The following is a 23,937-nucleotide window of genomic DNA, read 5'->3' as shown; positions in this document are numbered from 1 at the left end:
GCGCATCCAAGACCTAAGAAGCAGCTATATACCGAATTTAAGCTTCCTAGGACTCACCAGTAAGGAGAAACAGAGATGATTGAGTGCGAAGATATTCATAATCATGATTCCAAAAAAATTTTACGAATTCTTGTCAGGCAAGATGAATTGTGGAAGAAATGATTCTACGATTGCTTCCACCTCTTGGTGGAATGCATGAAAAGCAACATGGAGAAGCGTAGTGACGTGATAATAAGTGGAAAAGATACTTACGAGACTCCTCAGTTTATTCTTCTGCTCTTGTTCGATTTGTTCTTTCCTAATTTGAGCCTGGACCAACTTATCGTGGATAGTATTATCCAACTGTTGGAGTTTGATGATATTTTGGACACGTACATTCTCAATCTGTTTTTCCTGTGTGACGAAGTATTCACATAAAAAATGCATGCATTATGAAAACAACAAAGAGCCAATTGCACTTTAGGTGTTGAAACTTTCTCTTCATGACATGGAGAATTTAGAAATCTAACATAGAAAACGGTTACTTGACTGAACTATATTGAAAAAAGTTTCAACACTTAGATCATACCCTGTTTTTCTACAAATATCATCGTAAGAAGCCAAATACATATTATAGTAACTTAACGAATAAGTTTTACAATAGCATTGCTCGAAGTATTCCTGAAAAATGTTCCTCCTGGTTTATTTTCAAAATTTTCAACCATCGTTTTTTTCAACTTTCATCAGGTGCAGGTGAAAAAGTGCAATTGTTATTAACAAAATAAGATTTAAAAAAATGATAGTTTTTCGTTAATAACTCAAAAAATATTGATATTTAAGCAATTTTGAAAAAAGCTCGTTATCAAAAGAAATAATTTTTTTATAACATAAAATGTCATTTTGAAAATTTAAAAAAATTCTAATATCTTCTCAACACTTGAATGAATCGAGTCCCGTAGAAAAAAAAGTTTTATTACCATTTTTCAAAAAGTTATTCAATTGTTAACTAACAAATTTTTGCCCAATCTCCGTTGGCATAAATAATGGGATAAAAGGTATAATATATAATTGGCCTATAAATTTTAAACTTCGTGGAGCCCTTTTGATATATATACTCCATATGATCCTGCGATAAAAGTTCATAATAATTTATTAATTTGTAAATTATGATTTTTTATAATTATTGCAAAATTGTCGATACATTTTTTTTCTCAATTGATATTTAGGTATGTCTGTTTTCACATTGAACAATGGCAGTTATTAACATAGGATATGAATTTTTTACGTAATTTGTTTATTAAATTGTTTTAAACCAATAGAGAAATTCAATATTTTCGAAAATTTTTTTTTGCCTTTCTGTTGTCTAGAGATAATTATGATTTCTAATAAAAAAAATTCTCAATTTTAATTTTTAATTGTTTAAACTCGATTTTTTTATATTTCTATCGTTTAAATAATTAGTTAAGAAATAATTTTGCTTTTGGAAATCATAATTTACACTTTTAAATAGTTTGAAAAAAAAACTTTTCTTTATTTATTACGCAATTGTTTATTAGTTTAACAATTTGTTGTAAACAAATATTGACCAACGTTATATTTTTTTTCTGAAGCAGAAAAAAATTATAAAAACCGCTATATATAAAAAAGTGTCTTATAAAAAGTGTTATAGTAAAAAAAATATATGACTATATATAAAAAACTATAAATAAAAAAGCATTATAATAAATAAAGAAAAATCATGTCACTTTTTTATATATAGCTGTTTTTATAATTTTCTTCTGCTTCAGAAAAAAATATAACGTTGGTCAATATTTGTGTATAACAAATTGTTAAACTAATAAACAATTAAATAATGGATAAAATTTTTTTTTTTCGTCAAACTATTTGAAAGTCCAAATTATGATTTTTAAAAGCAAAATTATTTTTTAACTAATGATTTACACAATACAAATATAAAAAAATCAATTTTAAACAATTGAAAATTAAAATTAGGAAAATTTTTTTATTCATAAATATCTCTAGACAACAAATTAACAAAAAATTTTTTTTTCAAATATTGAATTTCTCTATTTGTTTAAAACAATTTAATAAACAAATTACGTAAAAAATCCATATCCTATGTTGATAACTGCCATTGTTTAATGTGGAAACAGACATAGCTGAATATAAATTGAAAAAAAAATTTATCAACAATTCTTAGATATTTCATTTTGCAATAGTTATAAAAAATCATACTTAACAAATTAATGAATTTTTATCAACTTCCATCACAGGATCGTATGAAGTATATATATCAAAGGGGCTCCACGAAGTTCAAAATTTAATGGCCAATTATTTATAACTTTTATCCCATTATTTATGCCAACGAAGATTGGGAACAAATTTATTTATTTATTTATTTATTCACCCTAACAGACCACATAGGTCTAATTACAAGGACGACTTTATTACATACAATATAATACACTTAAAATAAAAAGAAGTAAAAATTATAAATCAGTTACTGACGGGGTCGATTTGTTGGGAACAATTGAATAACTTTTTGAAAAATGGTGATAAAACTTTTTTTCTCTACGGGACTCGCTTCATTCAAGTGTTAAGAAGATACTAGATTTTTTTCAAATTTTTAAAATTACATTTTATGTTATAAAAAATTATTTCTTTTGATAAACTCTCTTTAGCGGCAGCGCGCGCATGCCGTAACAGCCGCGCGGAACCCTATTTCCAACGTCAAATTAAAATTATAAATAATGGAGATAGAGTTTCGGAAGTCGGGACTTTTTTATCGGAAATTTCCTGCTCTTTAACAAGATTCTTTCAAAATTGCTTAAATATTAATATTTTTTGAGTCATTAACGAAAAACTAAATACCATTTTTTTTAATCTTATTTCGTTATTAACAGTTGCAATTTTGCAATTGATTCCGAATCGAATGAGGTATCGTTCATATTTTTAGGACCTTTATCTCTATTTTTCATGTTTTTGAACTTGTTCATTAGACTAGATATTCAACCTCCTGCTGCCGGTGAAGATATGCTTCCGGAGCCGATGTCCTGGATCCAAATGTAATAACGAGACAAATGTGCTGTCGTCAGCAAAGCAATAAATTGAATTTTTGTTGATATACAATAAAAAGAGGATTGGAGACAATATGGATCTCTGGGAAACACCAGCGTTGATGATAAAAGTATTCGAGAGATATCCATCGACAGCCACTTGTAGGGAACATTCTTTCAGATAGCTGAAGAGCCATACACAAAAATGACCCGACAAGCCGTAACTTCGAAGTTTAGACAGCAAACCCTCATGGCACACACGGTCAAAGGCCTTTGAAATATCAAGCGCTTGACTTTCCATGATATTCCATCGATTGCGTTATTCCAGATATGGGTGACATACGATAAAGGGTCGCCTGTTGAACATTCTTTCCGATGATCGCTCAAGATGTTGAAGATGACGGGCACTTCATCAGGACCAGATGATGACTAAACGCTGTCGAAAGGTAATTGACGTTGACAGTTATGGCCTGGCCAATGTCGTTCTCGAAGAAATATGGACTGATGACGCTGCTAGCCTAAAATCCACGCCAAACAGTGACTTTTTCGGGATTCATTGGACACTCTTGGATCTCATGTGGAATGGTATTGTCCGAAATTCGACAATTCTTTTCGTTCACGTAAACATTAATCCAGGAATGGGCCTCATCGCTGAAGATAATCAATAATCTGCTTGTTGAAAAGTTTGTAATTATAATAACGCTTCATTTTCAGATGAAAATCGTCTTCCTACAGCAACTGATTGAAGGAATCTTGAAACAGCTGAAGCCCTAACGAACAATGTAGTAATAATCACTCATTTCAAGTACTATTTATTAGGTTAACAGACCTATTCGCAACTCTCAGCGATATCGTTCATCAGTTATTTTCCTTAAACCATCGTGGAATTAATTGAACATTTCAAGTCATTAATATGTCAAAGGAGAGTTAGTGGATTTTCTGAATTCGAATTATGTGACATTTCTAGAATGATTACTTTGACATGTCACTCACAACCCCAAAATTATTGGCAGGATTCAACGGGATTCAGTAGATAAACTCATTGCAAATAACATTATTGAATAGTTTCTATTTCAAACACTGGCAACTTCGTTGAAACATTGAAAAAACATTTGAATTGAAAAGGGTATTTCAACTCAAATCAGATTTCTATGGCTAGGATTGAATCAAATAAGTATATGAATGTATTTGGGTACTGTCATCGAGATATGAATAGGTTTAACTCATCCAAGACATAAAGTCGTGATGCTATGAATAAAATGAGAGCTTCATCTCATAATGTTCCTAAAACGGTGCTGATGAGGAAGACAAGTATTTTATCCCGAAACTTCGATGTCCGCCTTCGATGACAGGGTTCCATCTGAGATAAAGTTCATATCGTATCTCTATTATACTGATATATGATATCTGATTCAATTCTATAACGAACGTTCGGAGTAGAAACTGAATAGGAAAAAGTGATTTTCGTATAATTTAATGTTGCTATGGAAGCAGTTGTGCAAAGGTATTTTATCTTTCGTGCAATTCAATGTTTATATCAAAGTAGCTGTTTCGAAAGGGCGTTTTCTTCCAGTTTGTGTATGAAAGTAACTTCTATGCATGATCTTCACATTTTCGTGATGTTTCGAACGGGATTGCTTTCTATCCTCTTCGGGAAGTTTCCCAAAAGCCATAAGCTTTTTTCTCATGGAAAACAATATTTGGGTAAAATGGAAAAATGGTTTTATGAATGTTGTTCCGGCCTCTTTGCAGGTAGCCTTGTCAAAATTTCAGGATTTGTAGAACTTTTCAAGATGGTCTTTTTTCATATTCAAGTATGGCGTGGATAGCTATTTGAAAATAGGAATGGTTGTGTTTGAGCATTTTGCTGGAATATTTTTGTCAACAATTCAATTGCAATTTTTGGAAAGCACAGTATAAAATAAAAAATTTCAACAGTACACAATTGGTTGTGAAACGTTAATATAATTGTTATAATATTATTTTTTGCGATTGACAGTAAGTCGTATATTGAAAAATTATATTTCTGATACATTCGAACATTCAAAAAGTTATTTGCGATAATATTTGTAGAAAAGTGTCAACAGTCAACATTGAAAGCTTTATTCGATACGATGATGGTCTGTGATAGTGTAATGAAAAATGAATCGATGAAATACGGTGCATAATCTGAAGAAACGAATTCCTCACCGACCAATTATTTTGCTAATAATGTTGCTCATTATATTTCCTGAGGCGAATTAAAATTCATTCAAGAATGCACCTCTACAAAATCAGAAAATTTCATTCTTCAGTTCGTTATTACATGAATCCAATTAAGGCTCGTTATTAGTTTTCTCTGTACATAAATAATTTGCATTACTTAATGTTACAACATACTCAATAACTATTGAAAAATCGACCTCATCCTATAAATTATTGGGTTCCACAAACATTGGTTAATTTCTCAAACAAATCATTTCATGGAAGTTTCAATTTTCAAATGACAGTTCGACCCTAAATACCCTAAAATTAGAAAGTGCAATTCTTTCAATAATCTTGAAGTTTTAAAGAATGTTGACCCCCTAATAGTATTCGAATTATTCACCAGGGCGTTAAACATGCCATCTATTACTAGCTGTTTCAAAAATCAGGCAGATCAGTTTGGAAATTAGTCCCAAGAGAAAGCGACGAGTGAACGAGTGAAATAATTTTGAAGAGTAGTTGAAGTATGGTGTTCAGTTGTAATTTGAGAAGGAAATAACGCAAAAGCAAAGAAAAACTGAAGCAATTACAAAAACAAGAACTGATATAACAATACAAAATGGGGAAATGAAGAGTAGAGTTTCAAAAAAAATCTTCCGGAACAAGATACACAGAGGAGGAACGGCCAAAAGAAACAGGATAGTCAGACAAAAGGATAGTCAGTTAACTAAAGGAAGTTACCCAAGGTTTAAAGTGGGAAACGACAGAATAAGTCCAACAAGGTAGGATATATGATGTAAGATATGTAGGCGAAGAGGCGAAATTAGGGACATCTGGGATTATATGCAGATATTCAGCGACCAAGTAGGATGAATCCAAAATGACTTCATAACATAAATGAACGAATCATGGAAGAGATGAAGGGGCGAAATTAAGGACATCTGGGATTTTATTCAGATATTCAGCGACCAAGTAGGACGAATCAAAAATGACTTCATAACATAAATGAACGAGTCATGGAAGAGATGAAAAAAATTGAAGGAACATATGAACAAATTCAAAGAGCAATTTCCAATTAATCGATATCCATTGAACAGACTACAAGAACATCGCAAAATAAATACTGAAACAATCTATGGACGATCATCATGGTCATCTTCCGTCGACAATTAAGGATAAAAGCTAACGTCAAAGGATGGTTAGGGGAGTGAAAATCTACTACGCCAGAACAACGTGAGATAAGGTATTGAAAATACTTCATAATTTTCCAAATAATAACCAAAATGACCATCCATTGCAGGACTGTTGGAAATGACCAAGGTCTCAAGATATTTGAGGAAAGAATCCGTCCACTGGAAACTAGAGGAGGTTACTATCAGCTACACTTGGAGCCAGGAACCAACACCAGGAAGAAGACACTGATATCCAACCATTCAAAGAAGACGTAGCCAAGAAATGGGCAGCAAGAAGTATATTCACCGCGATGTATGAGAAATGAAATGCTAGTATACTTGTAGTGGAAAAACCATAAGATTGATTTCCGAAAAAATGGACCTATGGATTACACATCAGAAAAGAACAAACCAGAAGAAAGTCAAGGATGCGAAGTTGGTTCGAAAACTACGAAGTTTCAAAGTATAGTTCAGTCGACAAATATTACTCTATCATAAGTGGGAGAATCTAGACGAGCAAATTTGAACCAGAAGATCTTACGAATTCTTAGGAATCCACCAACTCCTAAAGATTACCAGTAACTGGATAAAGAAGCAGTTAGGAAAATTGCTGATAGTTTGTTCATACGAAGATTTGTCGTGTGGTTATATCAACTACAGAGGAAAAATGAAAATTGACTTGAAAGAAAAGTAGATGGAAATGCCTCTACTTGGTGACCAAGAAGATTGAGGATTTGGTCCATTGCATCCAGCTATCTCTAAGGGACAAACCACTGGTCATTCATGTCGAAAGACGAACTCCTTGAAATGGTTATATCATAATCAAGCAGAGTTACTCGGAAAGGAATACCTAATGCATTTCTATATCTGTATCGTGATACCATAACATCACCACGACAAAGACATTTTTCCGAACATAGGAATTTAGGTGTCAATGTTTTATGGCTATTTAAGTTGGTAAATATTTTTCTGGTTCTACTAGATTTGATGTAGTACTGAATCAACTTGAAGTTTTATAAGAAGAAAAAAATTTTCTGAAATATTGAAAAAATATACAGTGTATGAGTACTGGGAATACTTAATGAATACAATTGTCATATTCATCACAAATGAAGTTAGGAAGTTAAATATTGGTCGATGAGCAATTATTATTCCATCTCACCTTATAGCGAACCTCTGAAGAATATCAAAAATTGTAGGTACAATAAAAAATATGGTTTTGACCAAAAAACTTACAACAATCACCTAAATTACCATCCCAATATAAGACATACCTTATGAACCTAGTGATTGAGACAACTTAATTCAACTTACATGCTCCTTCAAACGATCCAACATCTTCTTGATGTTATCATTTCTTTGTTGAGAAGCAGACTTCAACTTTTCTTCAATCGCTGTCCTCACCTCGTCTGTTTGCTGCTCGAGTGTCAGCCGTGTTTTCTCTACATTTTCAATGTGATCCTGAAAAGTTGATGAAACAATCTTTGAGTCTCTCATAAAAATTAAAGTGGTAATTTCGAGTTTGAAGTTAGAATTTCGAGAAAAACTGACATCTCCCCTTTCGAAGGGGAATAGTATCACTAAAGATACTATGCTGCTTCAACCTCAAAATCCCATGCTTTGTCTCATGGAGATCCATTTTGGTAATATCCGGAACCTTGTGGAACATCCACTTCAAGGTAGGTGTGACGTGAGTAAAAGTGAGACCAGCTGCAATGTGTGTGCATGGGGTAGAAGGTGATGACGACAGTGTGGACTAGAGGAAAAACAAATATGGCGGCATGCCAAAAGGGCACTCAGCTGTATCTTCGTTACTAGTGATTTGCCAAGGAGATAACAAAGAAAATCTGAATAATGGGTTCGTTTACATCGGATCTGAATATTTTCGCATCGAGACACGCCTGACACGAACTGTATAGCGAAACAGGTGTTGCTTTTTTTTGTGAAACTGTTATAAAGAGAGATACGTCATGGATTTTCATCAAGAATCAGCAGATTCCATATGGAATAGTAGTATCTGACTTTTTTTGATAATCACTTGGTATATAGGGAAAGTTAAGTTTTGCTTCCATTAGAGTGATTATCACGGCCGTAATGAACTTTAAAATTTTCTCAACTTCCAACGAATGAGTTAGTTGAATTACTTATCTATTATCTACTGAAACTGCTCTATTCCACCAGAAAAACATCGTCAGTCGTTTCATACACTTGGTATTGATTACTTCCCGAAGGGTGAGTATGACCAATAGAAAGTTGATCTGGATAAAATAGTTTGGGGGCTGGGGTTCGACAATCTCATTACAGTTCAGGGTAGTTCAGAAGGGGAAAAGGAAGGAAACTTTCCGAGTGGATGTTTCGAGAAGCGATAAAAGTTATTCGAGTGGAGTATTCTGTTTATGATATTAGTGTTGATAATGTGATTTTGTCGGAAAAAATACGAACATAGAGGCAGAAGGAAAAAATTCACGAGAAAAAATTCCGGTCAATAATTATATTTTATCCAGTCCTGAAAAACAACAAATTTGAACAAAGCTTCCAACAAATCTAACTTTCGAAACTACATGATACATTCAAATATGTATGAGAAACTCATTTTCATGGCTTTACTCAAACCGAACATTTTATCTTCTTGTTTGTTCTTTTATACGGTTAGATTGCCTTAGTGAATTTGTTATTCTTGTTGATGGTTCATTGATTAGGACTTCGGCAGATATTTGTCCTCCCCTTCCATCCGGATGTCTCATTGAATTTGCCTATAATTGGGCTATATCAAGTAATATCCTTTATGTTCGTGTTTCTCTAGGTTCATTGATTCTAGGAATGTGTATTGTTTTGTAGAGTATATTTTGAATGTTAGGTCTTATAGTGTTTTGATTCAAAACAATACACATTCCTAGAAACGATGAACTTAGAGATACCAACACACAGAATATTACCTGATATAACCCAAGTACAGGCAAACTTAATGAGAAATCAGGATGAAAGGGGAGGACCAATACCTGCCCAAGCCCTAATTAATGAACCAACATTAAAAATCGAACTGTATGAAAGAACAAACAAGGATATAAAACGTTCAGTCTGAGTATATATATATATATATAGTAGCGTAACCAATAGCGTAACCATAACATCGCTACTATATATATATATATATATATATATATATATATATATATATCTATATATATATATATATATATATATATATATATATATATATATATATATATATATATATACACACATATATTATGGGAGACGTTGCACAAATGCCTGATGGTCTTCCTTCAGATTTCTGCGCGGCATTAGCTAGGTTAGTTATTGTTTTTCCGTTGGGTGTCTACCACACGTACCTACAAAGTCGTAGGTGTCTACATGAGAGAAAAATGAAGGGGCAAACATCATTAGCACGGTGTAGCCAAGTGCAAAGATAGGCAACACTCAGTTGCCGAACACGGCAACGAGTGTTGCCCATCTAGAATTGCTAGAATGTCTTAATATTTCCACGGAAGCAGCTACAGCTATTTGCGTGACTTGGCTACACCGCGCTGACGAGGCCAATAGTCAGAAACACGTGTCCGCGGTTTGACCCTCAATTTTCTATAGTGGTGTTCCGTCCAATATCTTCCTTTTTGATTTTAGTCGTGCACACTTAACAAAACCTATTTTTATATTTGTATCCTGGATCCGAAAGTCACGCGGGTATCTGGAGCTCCGTGATAATGTTAGGACATCCTAGAAATTGTAGGTCTCCTGACTGTAACCAAAGAATACAAAACCCATAGAAGCACAGAAGTGACAATTTTGTGCCACGTGAAATGTTTAGTACATACCCTGACCACGAGAGGGCGTTGGCAGTACGATGTCAGTATTTAATATGAGTATCAACAGAATTGGGATGTACGCCAAAATCAAATTAAATCAAAAAGCCGACTGGTTTGTCAGCGACTAATGCCCAGTTCTGTTGGTGATCACACCGTACTACCATCACCCTCTGGTGGTCAGAATATATGCTAAAAATTTCACGTGACACAAAAATGCAAATTCTGATGTTCTGTGGTCTTTGTATTCTTTCCTGTAACCACAAATGTGCGGTAGACTCCTGTTGGTGACTCCGTTCGCTTGTGCTGTTTTGCTTGAATATGGAAATGAAAGTTGAACACACTTACCTTGAGCTTGGATTTCAAATCAGTTATGTAGGCTTCCCTTTTCTCCTCGTGGATTTCCATTTTCTGTTCTAGAGCATCACGTGTTGTTGATATGAAATCACTGGTTTGTTCGTTTTTCTTACGGCTCGCTTCTTCAATTTTCAGGATCTTTGCAGACAGTGCAGACATTTTATTATACTCCAGTTGCTGTAAAATATTTTTGATCAATACCGTAACCATTTGAAAATTGAACAAAAAATTTAGCTTTTTGATATCAAAGCTCTATCAAATTTAACCGTTGAAAAAATGAGAATGCAAAAGCAAGATCATGCATTGAGCAGCTAAGAAAACAAACAAAAGATAAATCTGAAATGAAAATGAAATCAAATATGAATTAAAAGATTATTTTCAATAGAGAAGCCTTTTATTGCAAAAATCATTATCATTGTATAACCATAAGTTGTACAAAATAATTATTTTGCACCAATTTTCTTTTTAGTGAGCATATGGTTACACATCCTTTTCAAATAACTCACCTGTCTACGTTCTTCCGCGGCTTTCAGTTTATCTTTGATATCCTGAACAGACAAAGTTCCTTTGGATGGAAACAGTTTCTTTGGAGGACTGATTTTGACCTCCGGCTCGCCCAAAATCACCTCATACCGCAAACCACCTCTTGTTTTTTCCTGACACCGTACTTCGGTTGCTGAAGAGAATGCTGATATTAATATCATTTCTTTTATGTCATAAACATGGAATATGTTCGATCGATGACCTATTTACTTTGTAGAAATTCATATTGAATAAAGAAAATAAAATCATCTGAAGGAAACATTGGTTCGAGCCAGTCTCAACTCCCTACACTGTAAGTTAATGGACTGGCACCTATCAGTAAACAACTACTCCCTTGGCTAATATAACGAAGAACGTTGGATTACATCCGGCAGGTGTCAGTACAGGATTCTTCACTGAAGTTATTCCTGCATATGCTGTTAGCGATACAACTGCCGCAATAGCTTTTGAATTATTGGAACACACTTGCAGAACGGTTTCGGGCTGTTTGGCCACTCGTCAGTGCGAGGTAGTGTCTATCATCAACATAAAGTCGATGATTTTCAATAATCGAATATCGAATTCCTTCAGAGTATCATTCCTCGAACTATACTATAACAATTTTCAATTGAAGGTAACTCATATACAAATTGAACTGAGATCTAACGGCAACAATGTTGAATGTTAGAACTAAATTCTTACCGGGGTCATTTTTATTGTCTATGCATCGCCATTGTAAATAATTGAAACGTAATATGATCCCATAAAATTTGACCCCCGTAACAAGATAGCTTCTACATATCGATAGGATGTACGAGCGAATAGATGAACCACTTCGTTAAATACTTTGAAACATCGGTAAACTGATCAACACTTCGCAGGTCTATTATATTTGCGTCCTCAAATTGCCATAACTAGTCATTCGGTTTCTTCATTATCAAGCGTCCTTATCTGCATAGGCGTAGTGTGTTCTGTTTCTTGTGAAGGTGACTTTGTTTTGTATTCATTAAATATATTTTATTATATTTATTAAATAGGCTGTTATATTTATTAACTTTGAAATATAAGATAGAGTTGGCCGATACTTGTTTTTCAAAATACATTATCATAGATTTTCATCACATTCATACTTTATTGTGAGATAATTAGTTGACCTAGTCATTAACTCAGGTATAAATGTTCGTTAAACTCAAGTAAAATTGTCATTAATTCATAATTAATGTCATAATTCAAAAAGTATATATAAATCACAATGTATGTAGAATTCAGTTTGATAGTGAACACGCTTGAAAAAGCTACTGTGCAGCGAAACACGTGTTGCGGATTTGTGAAAATATCACAATAAAGTCTTTTTCAAAATACATCAACTTTAAAATAGTTTTTGAGGTAAGTAAACAACTGACAAATAGCTGAGTAATATGATTGAATTTTATTATTTTTTTAGTATTAAGATGGATGCCGTAGCAGGTCCAAGTAATGTACAAAGAAAGCGGAAGTTTATGTCGTTAGAAGAAAAACAGATTGTCTGTAGAGTGTACGAAAATTTCAAAAATACACTCCGTACAGTGGAAGCTGTAGCCCAGTGTTCATTTTCAACGGGAATATACGTGTCGACAATTGAACGCATTGTACGTGAAAAAAAGGTGATTGGGATTGTGCAAGCTCCAAAAGTACATTGTCGTGGTAGAAAAAAAATTAATTAGACGAGTACCAGAAACATTTTGTACGCTATATCATTCATTCTTTCTTTTTTGAGAATAAAGCGCCAACCCTCGGATCCATTAGGACAAAGGTAATGGATAATGATCTCATTCCAAAAATGAGCAAAGAGAAGTTGAGGAAAATAATAAAAGAAAATTTAAAATTTATATATGCCAAATGATCCGGTAAGTCTGTCTTAATAGAAAGAGAAGATATAGTCTCATGGCAACGGAGATATCTTCGCTATATTAGAGAAATGCGTTCTGCTCACAAAAAGATTTATTATCTGGACGAAACGTGGGGAATGCTGGTCACACAGTATCTAAGATCTGGCAAGATACTACTGTAACTAGTTATCGTCAAGCATTTGTGGACGGTTTATCAACAGGGTTATGCGGACCAACGGGTAAAGGGCAACGACTAATTGTCGCCCATATAGGTAGTGAGAGTGGCTTTTCAGACGATAGTGCACTAATTTTTTTTATCAAAAAAAACGGGGGATTATCACGAAGACATGGACGCCCAATGCTTTGAAGGATGGTTTGAATCCCTTCTTTCACGAGTCGAGCCAAATTCGGTAATAGTAATGTATAACGCTTCTTATCACAGCCGATTAGTAGAACAGCTGCCAATTATGACCACCAGAAAAGCAGACATGCAGAGTTGGCTAGGACAAAAAGGAATTCCATTTTCCAAGGACATGGGCAAGGCCGAGCTTATGAGTGTCATTAAACAGCATCGTGACAGATATCGCCAGCATGTGGTGGATACAATAGCTCGTGCTGAAGGCATCACCATTTTGAGACTTACCATTGCGAGTTAAACCCGATATAATTAATCTGGGCTCAAATTAAGGGTTATGTAGCTCGTAAAAACGTATAAAACGTATAAACATATAAAATTGCTGATGTCCAACATTTATAAGAACTCGCAATGAAACGGATACGGAAAGAAGATTGGGCTGATGATGTAGCCCATGTGATCAAGGAAGAAGTGAAAATGTGGAGATTGGACGAGATGTTAGACACTGTTTTCGACCAAATAATAATAGATTTAAGTGTGACTGGGGATTCCTCTTCGGACGAGTTAATGGATTCTGAAACTTCACAAGCATAACATAGGTAATTATTTCTTTGCTTTGTAGATAAAAAGAACATAAAAATTATTTTGTAAATTTTTCTGTTTTTTTGAAGTACTATATTAGGCATAATAAGAAAATGTAATCAGTTTTACCATTGACACCAGGTACTATAACAATTTTTACGTCATTACCTATGTGTTTAAATAAATAAAAATATTATTTTGGTACGCCCCTGCAGAGTTGATAAGAGGATTATCCGTTGGTCACTTCAAGTACGACGTTGCTAATGAATCACCTTCAATTGAAAATTGTTATAGTAATGGCTGAAGCGGACAACAAACAACAGGTTTGTCATCGCCCCATCTGCCTGTGAACGAGATAACCAAGCGAATATCCGAAATTTTCCCAATTGCCCGTATACTGAAATAAAACTTTTCACATATAGTCAGTGGGCATACTTGAAGACTGGCTGTAAATCAGATCATCTGAAGGAACAATTCGTTCAGGTCAGTCTCAACACCCCGCATTGTAGTTTAATGAAATGGTTTGTGCAACTCCGCACTCCGCATCACATAATTTTTTTTGAAATACCCTGGTTTATTCTTACCGTTTCGTAAATAATGACATCTCAGGATATGTTTATGTATTGAGAAAGAATACATCGTCTACCATCGAATTCTTCAATTCAATCATGATAACTCAAATTCACTCACCCACAAATTGAGTCCTTTTTGGTTGTTGTATCAATGCTGTTCTTGATTTCGTCTTCACTTTTGTTATTGGGATATGTGTTCTATGAGCTGTAAAAGAAAGTTCAAGTTGAGAGTAAATAAAAATTTTATAGACGATAAAATATATACGACCAACTAGAAATAACGAATCAAAGTACTATGAGTTATTTTTATGGGCTTCCGGTTATTGTAGATTTTTTCTACTTTCCTTCTATTTTGCTTTTCTGATAAATCTTCATCTTCTATAATCTTTTCACGATTTTCCACATCATTACTCTACTCAAAAATACCATACCTCTGGTATGGCTGGTATCTCAATCGCCACAAAAGAAATAACCACCAAAGGAATTTCTGGCAAAAACATAACACTCTGCACTTACAGCAGACAAGCCCTATTAGCCTTGAACAGACAACGTGTTACCTCAGAGCTAGTACTAGAGTGCCACCAAGATTTAGCCAAAGCCTCCGTAGATGATAACATTATCCTGAGGTGGGTTAAAGGGCACGACAGGAGTGAAGGTAATCGCATTTCCGACTCTTTAGCTGAGGAAGTGGCTGGACTAGAATTTTAGGACCCAGTGGCACCTACGGCCTGATGACTTCGATAATTGCGGAACTAGCCAAACGTCACACCCATACTCAATCCCTAAAGAGATGGGATAAAATCAAAGGATGCAATCTTGCCAGGATCACCCTGGACGACCCTGGGAAGCTGATGCCGAAGAAATGTCTGGCGATGATCAGGAAAAATCTACGCTTCACAGTAGGATTTCTGAATGGCCACTGTCAACTAAGAAAACACCTCCACAATTTGGGGCTAGTGGACATATCTCTATGCAGGATGTGTGAACAGAAAGATGAAACTGCCAGGCAAGTCCTATGCGAATGTCCGGAGTTGTCAATAAGAGACTGTGTGTTCGGCAAGTCTTGGCCTACACCTACCGATATAAAGGAGATGTCTCCCAGAGACCTGTCCACCTTCCTGAAATGGACAGGATGGACGATGACCTAGGAGGACAACTATTTGGGAGGATGTACAATGGGTCACATGTGGCCTAAGTGCTTTGGGCCTAAACTCATCCTCCATACTCTACAGATACCATACCTCTAGCTAATTATTTTTCAAAATCCATTATCTTGTTGGTCATAGATATCTATTATCTGGTCCAACTTATCACCAACTGAAGGAAACATTGACCGAAAATTTTCCTTATTCTAGAAATTTTTATGGTTTGCAATTAAAAAAAAACTCTTCGGAAAGTATATGGAATTGGCCGCGGTGGTAGTGCGCCCGACTCACGATCAGAAGACCGTGGGTTCGATTCCTGCCTCGACCAGATATTTTTCTCGAGAGGATTTATCTGGTTGAAGCTGGGATGATTCTGCAACCGTGTTAGGAATCACACTTTAAAAGGTAAGATCTCGTTAGTTTTGTATTTTGTACCAATTTTATTTAAGTATATTGACATTATTTCACAGGATAACAATTCATACATTTGGTATAGTTTACTATTGTATAACTTACAATTCACGAAGTTGATAGCAGTACAGTGGCGTATACATCTCATACTATGGGGAGGGGTAAAGCATATTGCAACGTTTATTGCATTTTTCACTCTCATGGATCATCTTTGAATGTGGTGGTTCATATTATAAATATAAGGAATATATCGTGATGAAATTTATGTGATCATGGATGTTAAAAGACTTAGCGCCCAGTATACATTTTTTACAAAAGACAAAATATCAAAAGCAATTTATACGATGTTGTTGGATTGACTTGTCAGATATTGAAAAGGTATAACTGTCAAACTATACAAGTACATTTCTATTGAAGAATTAATCAGAAGTTATATGCTAACTACAAGTCCTTAACGGCGAAAACCGTCAAAGATATTGAATGTTACAGATCAATACCCCACACATTAGGGATTAGGGGTTGCTATTTTCCTTCTGCAAAACTGATTCTCGAGTTTTCGTATATCGGCAATTGTATGTGTCTGAAATTGGATTGATTGGATAGAAGCCATACACGCAATCCAAAAGGTAGACATCTGTCTCGCAAATCCCAAATCAATTCTGTAACGTAAACCGATAAAATATATATTACTGAATGATTAGTCGCTACTGCAACTAGTTAGGTCATCAATAAATATTCTTTTTTCAAAGCTGATAATGAAAGTTCTATTTTTCTCGAAAAGAAATGGACCTGTGTTATTGTAAATCCAAGATGGCCGCAGCTACAAAATGGCAGATTACATATTTTTCCACAACTACCTCAATATGGGTATCGCATGACAGGACTCGACTTGTAGAATAGTAGTACACTTTGAAAAAGATGCAAATTCAAGATGGCGGTAGCTACAAAATGACGCATTACATATTACCTTTTAATACTGAGACACTAAATGAAGTAAACATAAGGAAAAGAATTGGATAGCAGAGTTAGAAACTAAAAACGCAGTGGAATTGATTCAGATATCATTCACAGGATATTTACACATTATAATAAAAAATGCTTTCTTACTTTCTTTGAAATATTCCCACATTTTTTTGTATCAATATGGGAAAAGGAAAGGCCAAAAACATTCTTCCCAAAAATTAATTTCTCCTCATTGAAAAAAGATAATAATGATGTAGATAATGAACTGAAAACTAAAAAATAATTGGGAATTTTATAGGTAGCAGTCATCACACCATTCTCCTCAGCAATCTACGGTATTGATCAGATAAAAAAATAATAAAATCGTTGGGCGAAGTATTTACATATTTCCGTGTTAGGAATGACACGTTAAAAGGTAAGACATCGTTAGTCCTTAGCTCGTACAAGTTTCTCAACTTCTGAGAGTTGTCGTTCGTATAGGGGTGACAGCTGATTAACGGAAAAACAGATTTAAACAGATTTCACACCCAAGTGTAACCCATACATTCAGCGAAATAACTCTGATGTCATATATTATTTTAAATATTTGATGTACAACTTTGTTATTGAATGAATTACTGATTCTGCGTAAACCTAGAACATATTCATCTGAGAAACTATACTATACAGTGATCATAAATCCAAGGGTTATATCAGTAGAGGGATATAAACTTTTGTTATTAAGAATTCCCCTCACCCTTACTGATTTTCTGAATTATTCGAAGACGTTGAAGGGGGATACAAATTTCTCTTTCTACTCAGCAGACTCTCACAGAATATTATAAATTATTAGCGATCCGTCTCGGCTTCGCACTGATAGAACAGCCGGCCAGCTCCGCACAAACAGCATCGTCCTATTTCAACTGATTCACCCAAAACATGAAGCTCACCCCTGAATAACTCCGACCACTGATGAAAACCGTATGAAAATCCGCTCGGTAGATTTTGGGTTTATCTCGTTCAGACAGACAGATGCGTGACTATTGAGCCGAAATGGCTTTGTACGGGTAGCAGAAAATGTATACCTACATTTGTTTCCATCACAGTACCACGTCTACTCGAAGACAATCCAGAACAAAAGTGCAACCTTGACTTTTGAAATGATCCAGTTCGTAAAACAAAACCAAAGATATCGCAACCTTCTTCATCACGCAGTACGTGAGGCTCCTAGAATTCAGAGTTCCAATGTCGCGATAAATCCAAAGATCCAAATTTAAATTTCAGGTATGGTGTACAATTATGATGTGTACAAAATTTTTGAGGAAACTGTGAAGGTGGTCTGAAAATTTTCCGACCTATTGAAGATACAAGACAGTTTTTCATAATTTTGTTATTATTTTTCAACATAGTCTTCTTTCAACTCTACACACGTCTCCTAGCGATGCTCTCATCTTTGTTACCCGTCCAAATAGTATTCAGCGTTTTTCTCTGCAAAATATCTCTATCTTCCAAGCTTGATTTTTGGATAAGGAAACAAAAAAAAGTCGCTTGGGGCTAGATCTGGTGAGTGAGGCGGAAGGTCAAGCAATTCAAACCGTAATTCATGGATTTTCGCCGTGGCAACCGCTGAAGTGTGAGACAATGCGTTGTTTTGGTGAAACAGGATTCTTTCACAGCAGATATAGCCGGTTTTTTGCGAGTTCTGCCTTTACTTCGTCAAATAGTGATGCGTAGTATTCTCTTGTAGGTGATGGAATTTCTTCTTTGAAGATAATCGATTAAAATAATTCCATGACTACCCCAGAAAACAGTCACCATCCATCACTTTTTCAGCCGAAAAAACAGTTTTAGTCGGTTCCCTTTTTACAGTTCACTGTTTGGACTGTATTTTTGTTCCGGGCGTATAATGGTGTATCCAAGTTTAACCTACAGTTATCAATCGGCGCCAAAACTCGGATAATTAATATGTGACAAACATGTTTTTTCTTCACGTTCATAACATCTGCTATCTCTCTTACTTCATAGGGGTTCAACTAGCATCATTTGGTCAACTTTGGTGATGTTTCCGTCAGTAGTTGCAGTTTTTGGACGCCCCGAAGGTTTATCGTCTGCCAAGCTTTTACGGCCACTCGGATATTTAATATGTGACAAACTTGTTTTTTCTTCACGTTCATAACATCTGCTATCTCTCTTACTTCATAGGGGGTCGTCTAGCATCATATGGTCAACTTTGGTGATGTTTCCGTCAGTAGTTGCAGTTTTTGGACGCCCCGAAGGTTCATCGTCTGCCAAGCTCTTAGAGCCACTCGGATATTTAATATGTGACAAACATGATATTTCTTCACGTTCATAACATGTTCTATCTCTCTTACTTCATAGGGGGTCGTCTAGCATCATATGGTCAACTTTGGTGATGTTTCCGTCAGTAGTTGCAGTTTTTGGATGCCTGGAAGGTTCATCGTCTGCCAAGCTTTTACGGCCACTCGGATATTTAATATGTGACAAACTTGTTTTTTCTTCACGTTCATAACACCTGCTATCTCTCTTACTTCATAGGGGGTCGTCTAGCATCATATGGTTAACTTTGGTGATGTTTCCGTCAGTAGTTGCAGTTTTTGGACGCCTCGAAGGTTCATCGTCTGCCAAGCTCTTAGAGCCACTCGGATATTTAATATGTGACAAACATGATATTTCTTCACGTTCATAACATCTTCTATCTTTCTTACTTCATAGGAAGTCGTCTAGCATCAAATGGTCAACTTTGGTGATGTTTCCGTCAGTAGTTGCAGTTTTTGGACGCCCCGAAGGTTCATCGTCTGCCAAGCTTTTACGGCCACTCGGATATTTAATATGTGACAAACTTGTTTTTTCTTCACGTTCATAACATCTGCTATCTCTCTTACTACATAGGGGGTCGTCTAGCATCATATGATCAACTTTGGTGATATTTCTGTCAGTAGTTGCAGTTTTTGGATGCCCCGAAGGTTCATCGTCTGCCAAGCTCTTACGGCCACTCGGATAATTAATATGTGACAAACATGTTTTTTCTTCACGTTCATAACATCTGCTATCTCTCTTACTTCATAGGGGGTCGTCTAGCATCATATGGTCAACTTTGGTGATGTTTCTGTCAGTAGTTGCAGTTTTTGGACGTCCCGAAGGTTCATCGTCTGTCAAGGTTTTACGGCCACGTTCAAATTCAGCTGCCCAAAATTTCACTGTGATAAATGTTGGTGCAGAGTCCCCATACACAGAAGCCAACTCATCTTTGATTTATTCAATGACAGTTTGACGCCTGATTTTGTCCATTTTCATAAAAACACTCACATCAATTCACTCGAACGACTGTTACATAACAACTGTGCGTCTAAAATGGCTGAAACTTTTGTGAGTTACCGTCAACAGAGTGCTGTTAAGTTCATGTTGAGGCCGTGAAATTTTCAGACCACTCTTTCGAAATGATTGTTTCAATTCAGCCACTGGGGAGGATTAGACGATTGCAGAAGGTTTCATTGCCCCTACTCAGGATACACGATCAACACAGTTATTGATGTCACCATGCCCTTGGATCTTCGGTAACAGGATCCGACCGGTCATCTTACATGTGAGGCCTTTGGTGGGTTGCGTCACCACTTACCTCAACAACTAACAATAAAATCGGACTGGTAGCACCAAGCGAATCCGGGAGGATGACGCCGGCCGTGAGTCTATAGGGCTAACCACATGGTAGACTCAATACGCGGTTCCTGGAACACGAGGCAGGGGCCCCCACAACTGACCCATTACGAGGGGTCAGAGGCAAGGTGGTGGGGTCTGACTCGAGTTTTGCCTACTTTTGAATGCTATGACAACGGGCCCTCTGCATCATATTGTTATGAGAGTAGTGAGTTTGTATCCTATATTCGCTGAGGAGACTATGTGGCTCTTACTCAGCCTACTAACGAAGTGGTGGTCGCATCATACTACTGGTGGAGCAAAAGTGGAATTTCGCCTTTTTGGTTTGGAAACTTGAATGGCGAATTCACTAGATGTAAACTAAGATCGAGTCATACTCAGTATGGACATGCCTGATGAAGCTACCGTTTAGTGAAACACGTTTGGTGAGAATGTCACAATGTTACTCTAAACACATTCGTTCATTTCTTTGGAAACTCAACAGCTGAGGAAACTTTTGACTTGCTTTGTTTAATTGAAGACATCAACTTTGGAATTAATCGAGCTGGAAAAGGGTTTTTAACTGTTATCATACCAAACTCAATCATCATTAGTTTGCATACAGGTGCTACAGACAAAGTTTTTCTAAATATGTAAAATCACAAGAATGGACGATTATTCAGTTTATGAATGATTATTTAAAAAAAATCTGGTAATTACTTCAAAGCTTCAATTACTTTAAAGGAGATGAGTTTATTAATTGTGCAGTTTCCCAAAACATTTACTTTTTATGAAAAAGGGTTTTTTAAACTTCAATGACCACTCACCTCACAACGTGGGGTAATTTTTTGGATACCTCAAATAAAAATAATGGAACAAGGATGATAATATTATTTTCGATGTTGGTGGTAATTTATTTAAGAAATGACAGGTGGTTGACAGAGTATATCTCGGTTACATTTTTATCAACAGAACTAACCAGAAAACATTGAGTTCTTTCAGGTTGAATTGGCATTTTTCGTGTTCGTTTTTAAATCGTGAGTTGATCAAAAAATGTTTTTTTGCTAGATACTGTCGAAAGGAGACAAAAATTGCTCATTATTCATTTATAAGGTTACTTCAGGTCAGACAGTTTGGCTGTAATTATCAAATAATCGTTGAATAATACCACCACAATACAAGGACATATTCAAAACAAGTCGCAATCAATGATTCTCCAATGCTGAATAATATTTCAATTGATAAAATTCGCTATGATACCGGTTTTTTCAAAGAAAAATTAGGGGTGTTGTGAGGGTATAATGAAGTATCAGAATTATTTTTAAAAAATGATAACAATATTTCCAATTATAAGTATTCATTTCAAAGAGGCGAGTTCAATAGTCATTTTATTTCATCAAACTGAATTGTTTGTTTTGGAATCTGAGGCGTCAGTATTGTGACGCCTGAAGATGCTACTGCATATCGAAACACGTGTAGCGGTCCTGTAAACTGTTAAGAGGAAATCACACATTGAAGTGTTTTTTTAAGTTTTTCAGAATTCCAAACAAATCAAATTGAAAATTATCACCATCGAGTTGAGAAGACGTCATTATTTCTATTCGGGTTTGAGGGCCGTCCATTTTCGGAATTCCTTCCTTGCAAATTGGATGAGGCTTTCGAGGCCGATATTTTCAGTGTTACTATCTTCATGACGACAGATAGAAAAGAGTCAACGAATGTTATCGACAATTTACCTAATCCTGGTACAGGTATAAGCACTACCTCAATGAACATAAATACGCTTTACGCAGTCCTAATAATCATCGGAGATGAACTCGAGATATAAAAACCTCTGAAGAAGCTAGCCACTGGAGCTAGGGAAACGTCAGGAATGAAAATAGTAAAATTTTGTCGAGTTGAGAAACGTTTTTTGAGAATTGTCGCGCAAACTTTATTCATTGAAGATGAGCTCGCAAGTCTGAGTTATTTCTGAAAAACATTGGTGATATGGGAAACATGGCTGCCACTCCTTTTTCATATGACAGCCGTGACTAGATTTTTATTCCAGGGGAGTTTTTCGAACTTCGGAGAGCAAAAATGTCCCAAAGGTATATAATCGCGAGCCTGTATAAATATCGAGGATTTTGAACTGTGCTAATTCAATGGACTTATGAGTAGAGATTCATATCAGTGCAGAAAAAAATTCTTCATACCAGAACAACTTTCAAAAATTGATGACAAAATTCTCCATAAAAATTATTCATTTCAGAAAGGCAGGTTTATTGATTAATTGATTTCAAGGGAAAATAGTGGGTTCGTTATTGGACGTTCAATCGAAATGAAAGAGGAACTCAAGAAAACTCAATGTCATATCTACCAAAAATTCCGCAAAGATATTTTTAAGGAGCAAGTTTGTTTGATGAATTTGTTGTTAGAAAGAGTTGGTTTGTCTCAGACTAGAAGGAATTCGCTAGAAACTCAAGGAAGACAGGTATGTTACCAATCATCAAAAAAAATCTGCAATTACTTTAAAAACGTTGAAAGAAGCAAGTTAACTGATAATTCTCTGTGAGATAAGTTGATTCGTGGAAATTCGATGATAATTCGGGAAAACCCAATGATGTACTTACCGGCAACTGGTAATGGTGCCCGGCACGTATGGCAGAAGCACTGCATAACCGATTCCCTGACGAGTCCGATCAACATTTTGATCCGCAAATATTCCCTGCACCGAATGAACCTACTCGAGCTCGATGCCCAAATCGAGGAACGTCCAACGCCCGCAAAATTCAACAGGAAACAGGATGTCTGATATCCTACCCCAAAGTCTACCGGCGACTTGTCGAAGCGACAGCGGTTAATTGACAGAAGTCCCGACCAGAAATGGCGGAGGAGACGGTGTTGCGGCGCGATGACGCATACAAGCGGTCGATACGTCGGGCGTAGTTCCGACAGACCGACGCCGTCTTTCCCGATGTACGTGCAGACCCTTGGGAATCGCGGATTCAATCGAAGAAACAATTGCGATCTTTCTGTCGACAAGCACCTAAAAGATTTTTTTTAATCAAACCGTGGCCTGAAAAGTTCCGGACCTACGGAAGAAAACGCGTTTTATACAAACCACATTGCTTAAAATAGTTCACCTACTACAAAATGGCGGAACATTTAATAATTTCCTGAGACAAACACATTAATATCGATATTTCTAGAACTATTCCTTTTTATCTGCCATATGACAATTCAACAACCCGATAAGCTTTGTTAAGTTATTTTTTGTTTATAAAAACGACAAAAAATTTCAGTACAACAATGAACATCATTGTTAAGTTAGAATA

The 23,937-nt window shown here is 35.7% G+C and overlaps 1 protein-coding gene across 2 annotated transcripts in view; it reads right to left on the bottom strand.

Moving 5' to 3' along the window:
* The window catches only part of stai (stathmin), a 40,611-nt gene extending 17,131 nt beyond the window's left edge, over positions 1–23,480 (bottom strand). Inside the window, exons 1-6 of one of the 2 annotated variants that reach the window (XM_023165188.2) lie at positions 23,233–23,480; positions 14,587–14,673; positions 11,076–11,245; positions 10,561–10,746; positions 7,706–7,852; positions 253–393 (exon numbers count right to left, since the gene is read on the bottom strand). In XM_023165188.2, coding sequence (XP_023020956.1) covers positions 253–393; positions 7,706–7,852; positions 10,561–10,746; positions 11,076–11,245; positions 14,587–14,673; positions 23,233–23,308 — 807 coding nt within the window. In that variant the 5' untranslated portion in view covers positions 23,309–23,480. The remainder of the gene's footprint in view (positions 1–252; positions 394–7,705; positions 7,853–10,560; positions 10,747–11,075; positions 11,246–14,586; positions 14,674–23,232) is intronic. The other variant, XM_023165189.2, reaches the window with a different exon arrangement.
* Positions 23,481–23,937: the final 457 nt, after the last annotated feature.

The sequence above is a fragment of the Leptinotarsa decemlineata genome, unplaced genomic scaffold (genome assembly GCF_025532065.1).
Source record: "Leptinotarsa decemlineata unplaced genomic scaffold, Ldec_3_MD MMD2_tig00000882_RagTag_RagTag, whole genome shotgun sequence".
In the NCBI taxonomy this organism is placed as follows: Eukaryota; Metazoa; Arthropoda; class Insecta; order Coleoptera; family Chrysomelidae; genus Leptinotarsa; species Leptinotarsa decemlineata.
This window is presented reverse-complemented; position numbering and strand designations above follow the sequence as displayed.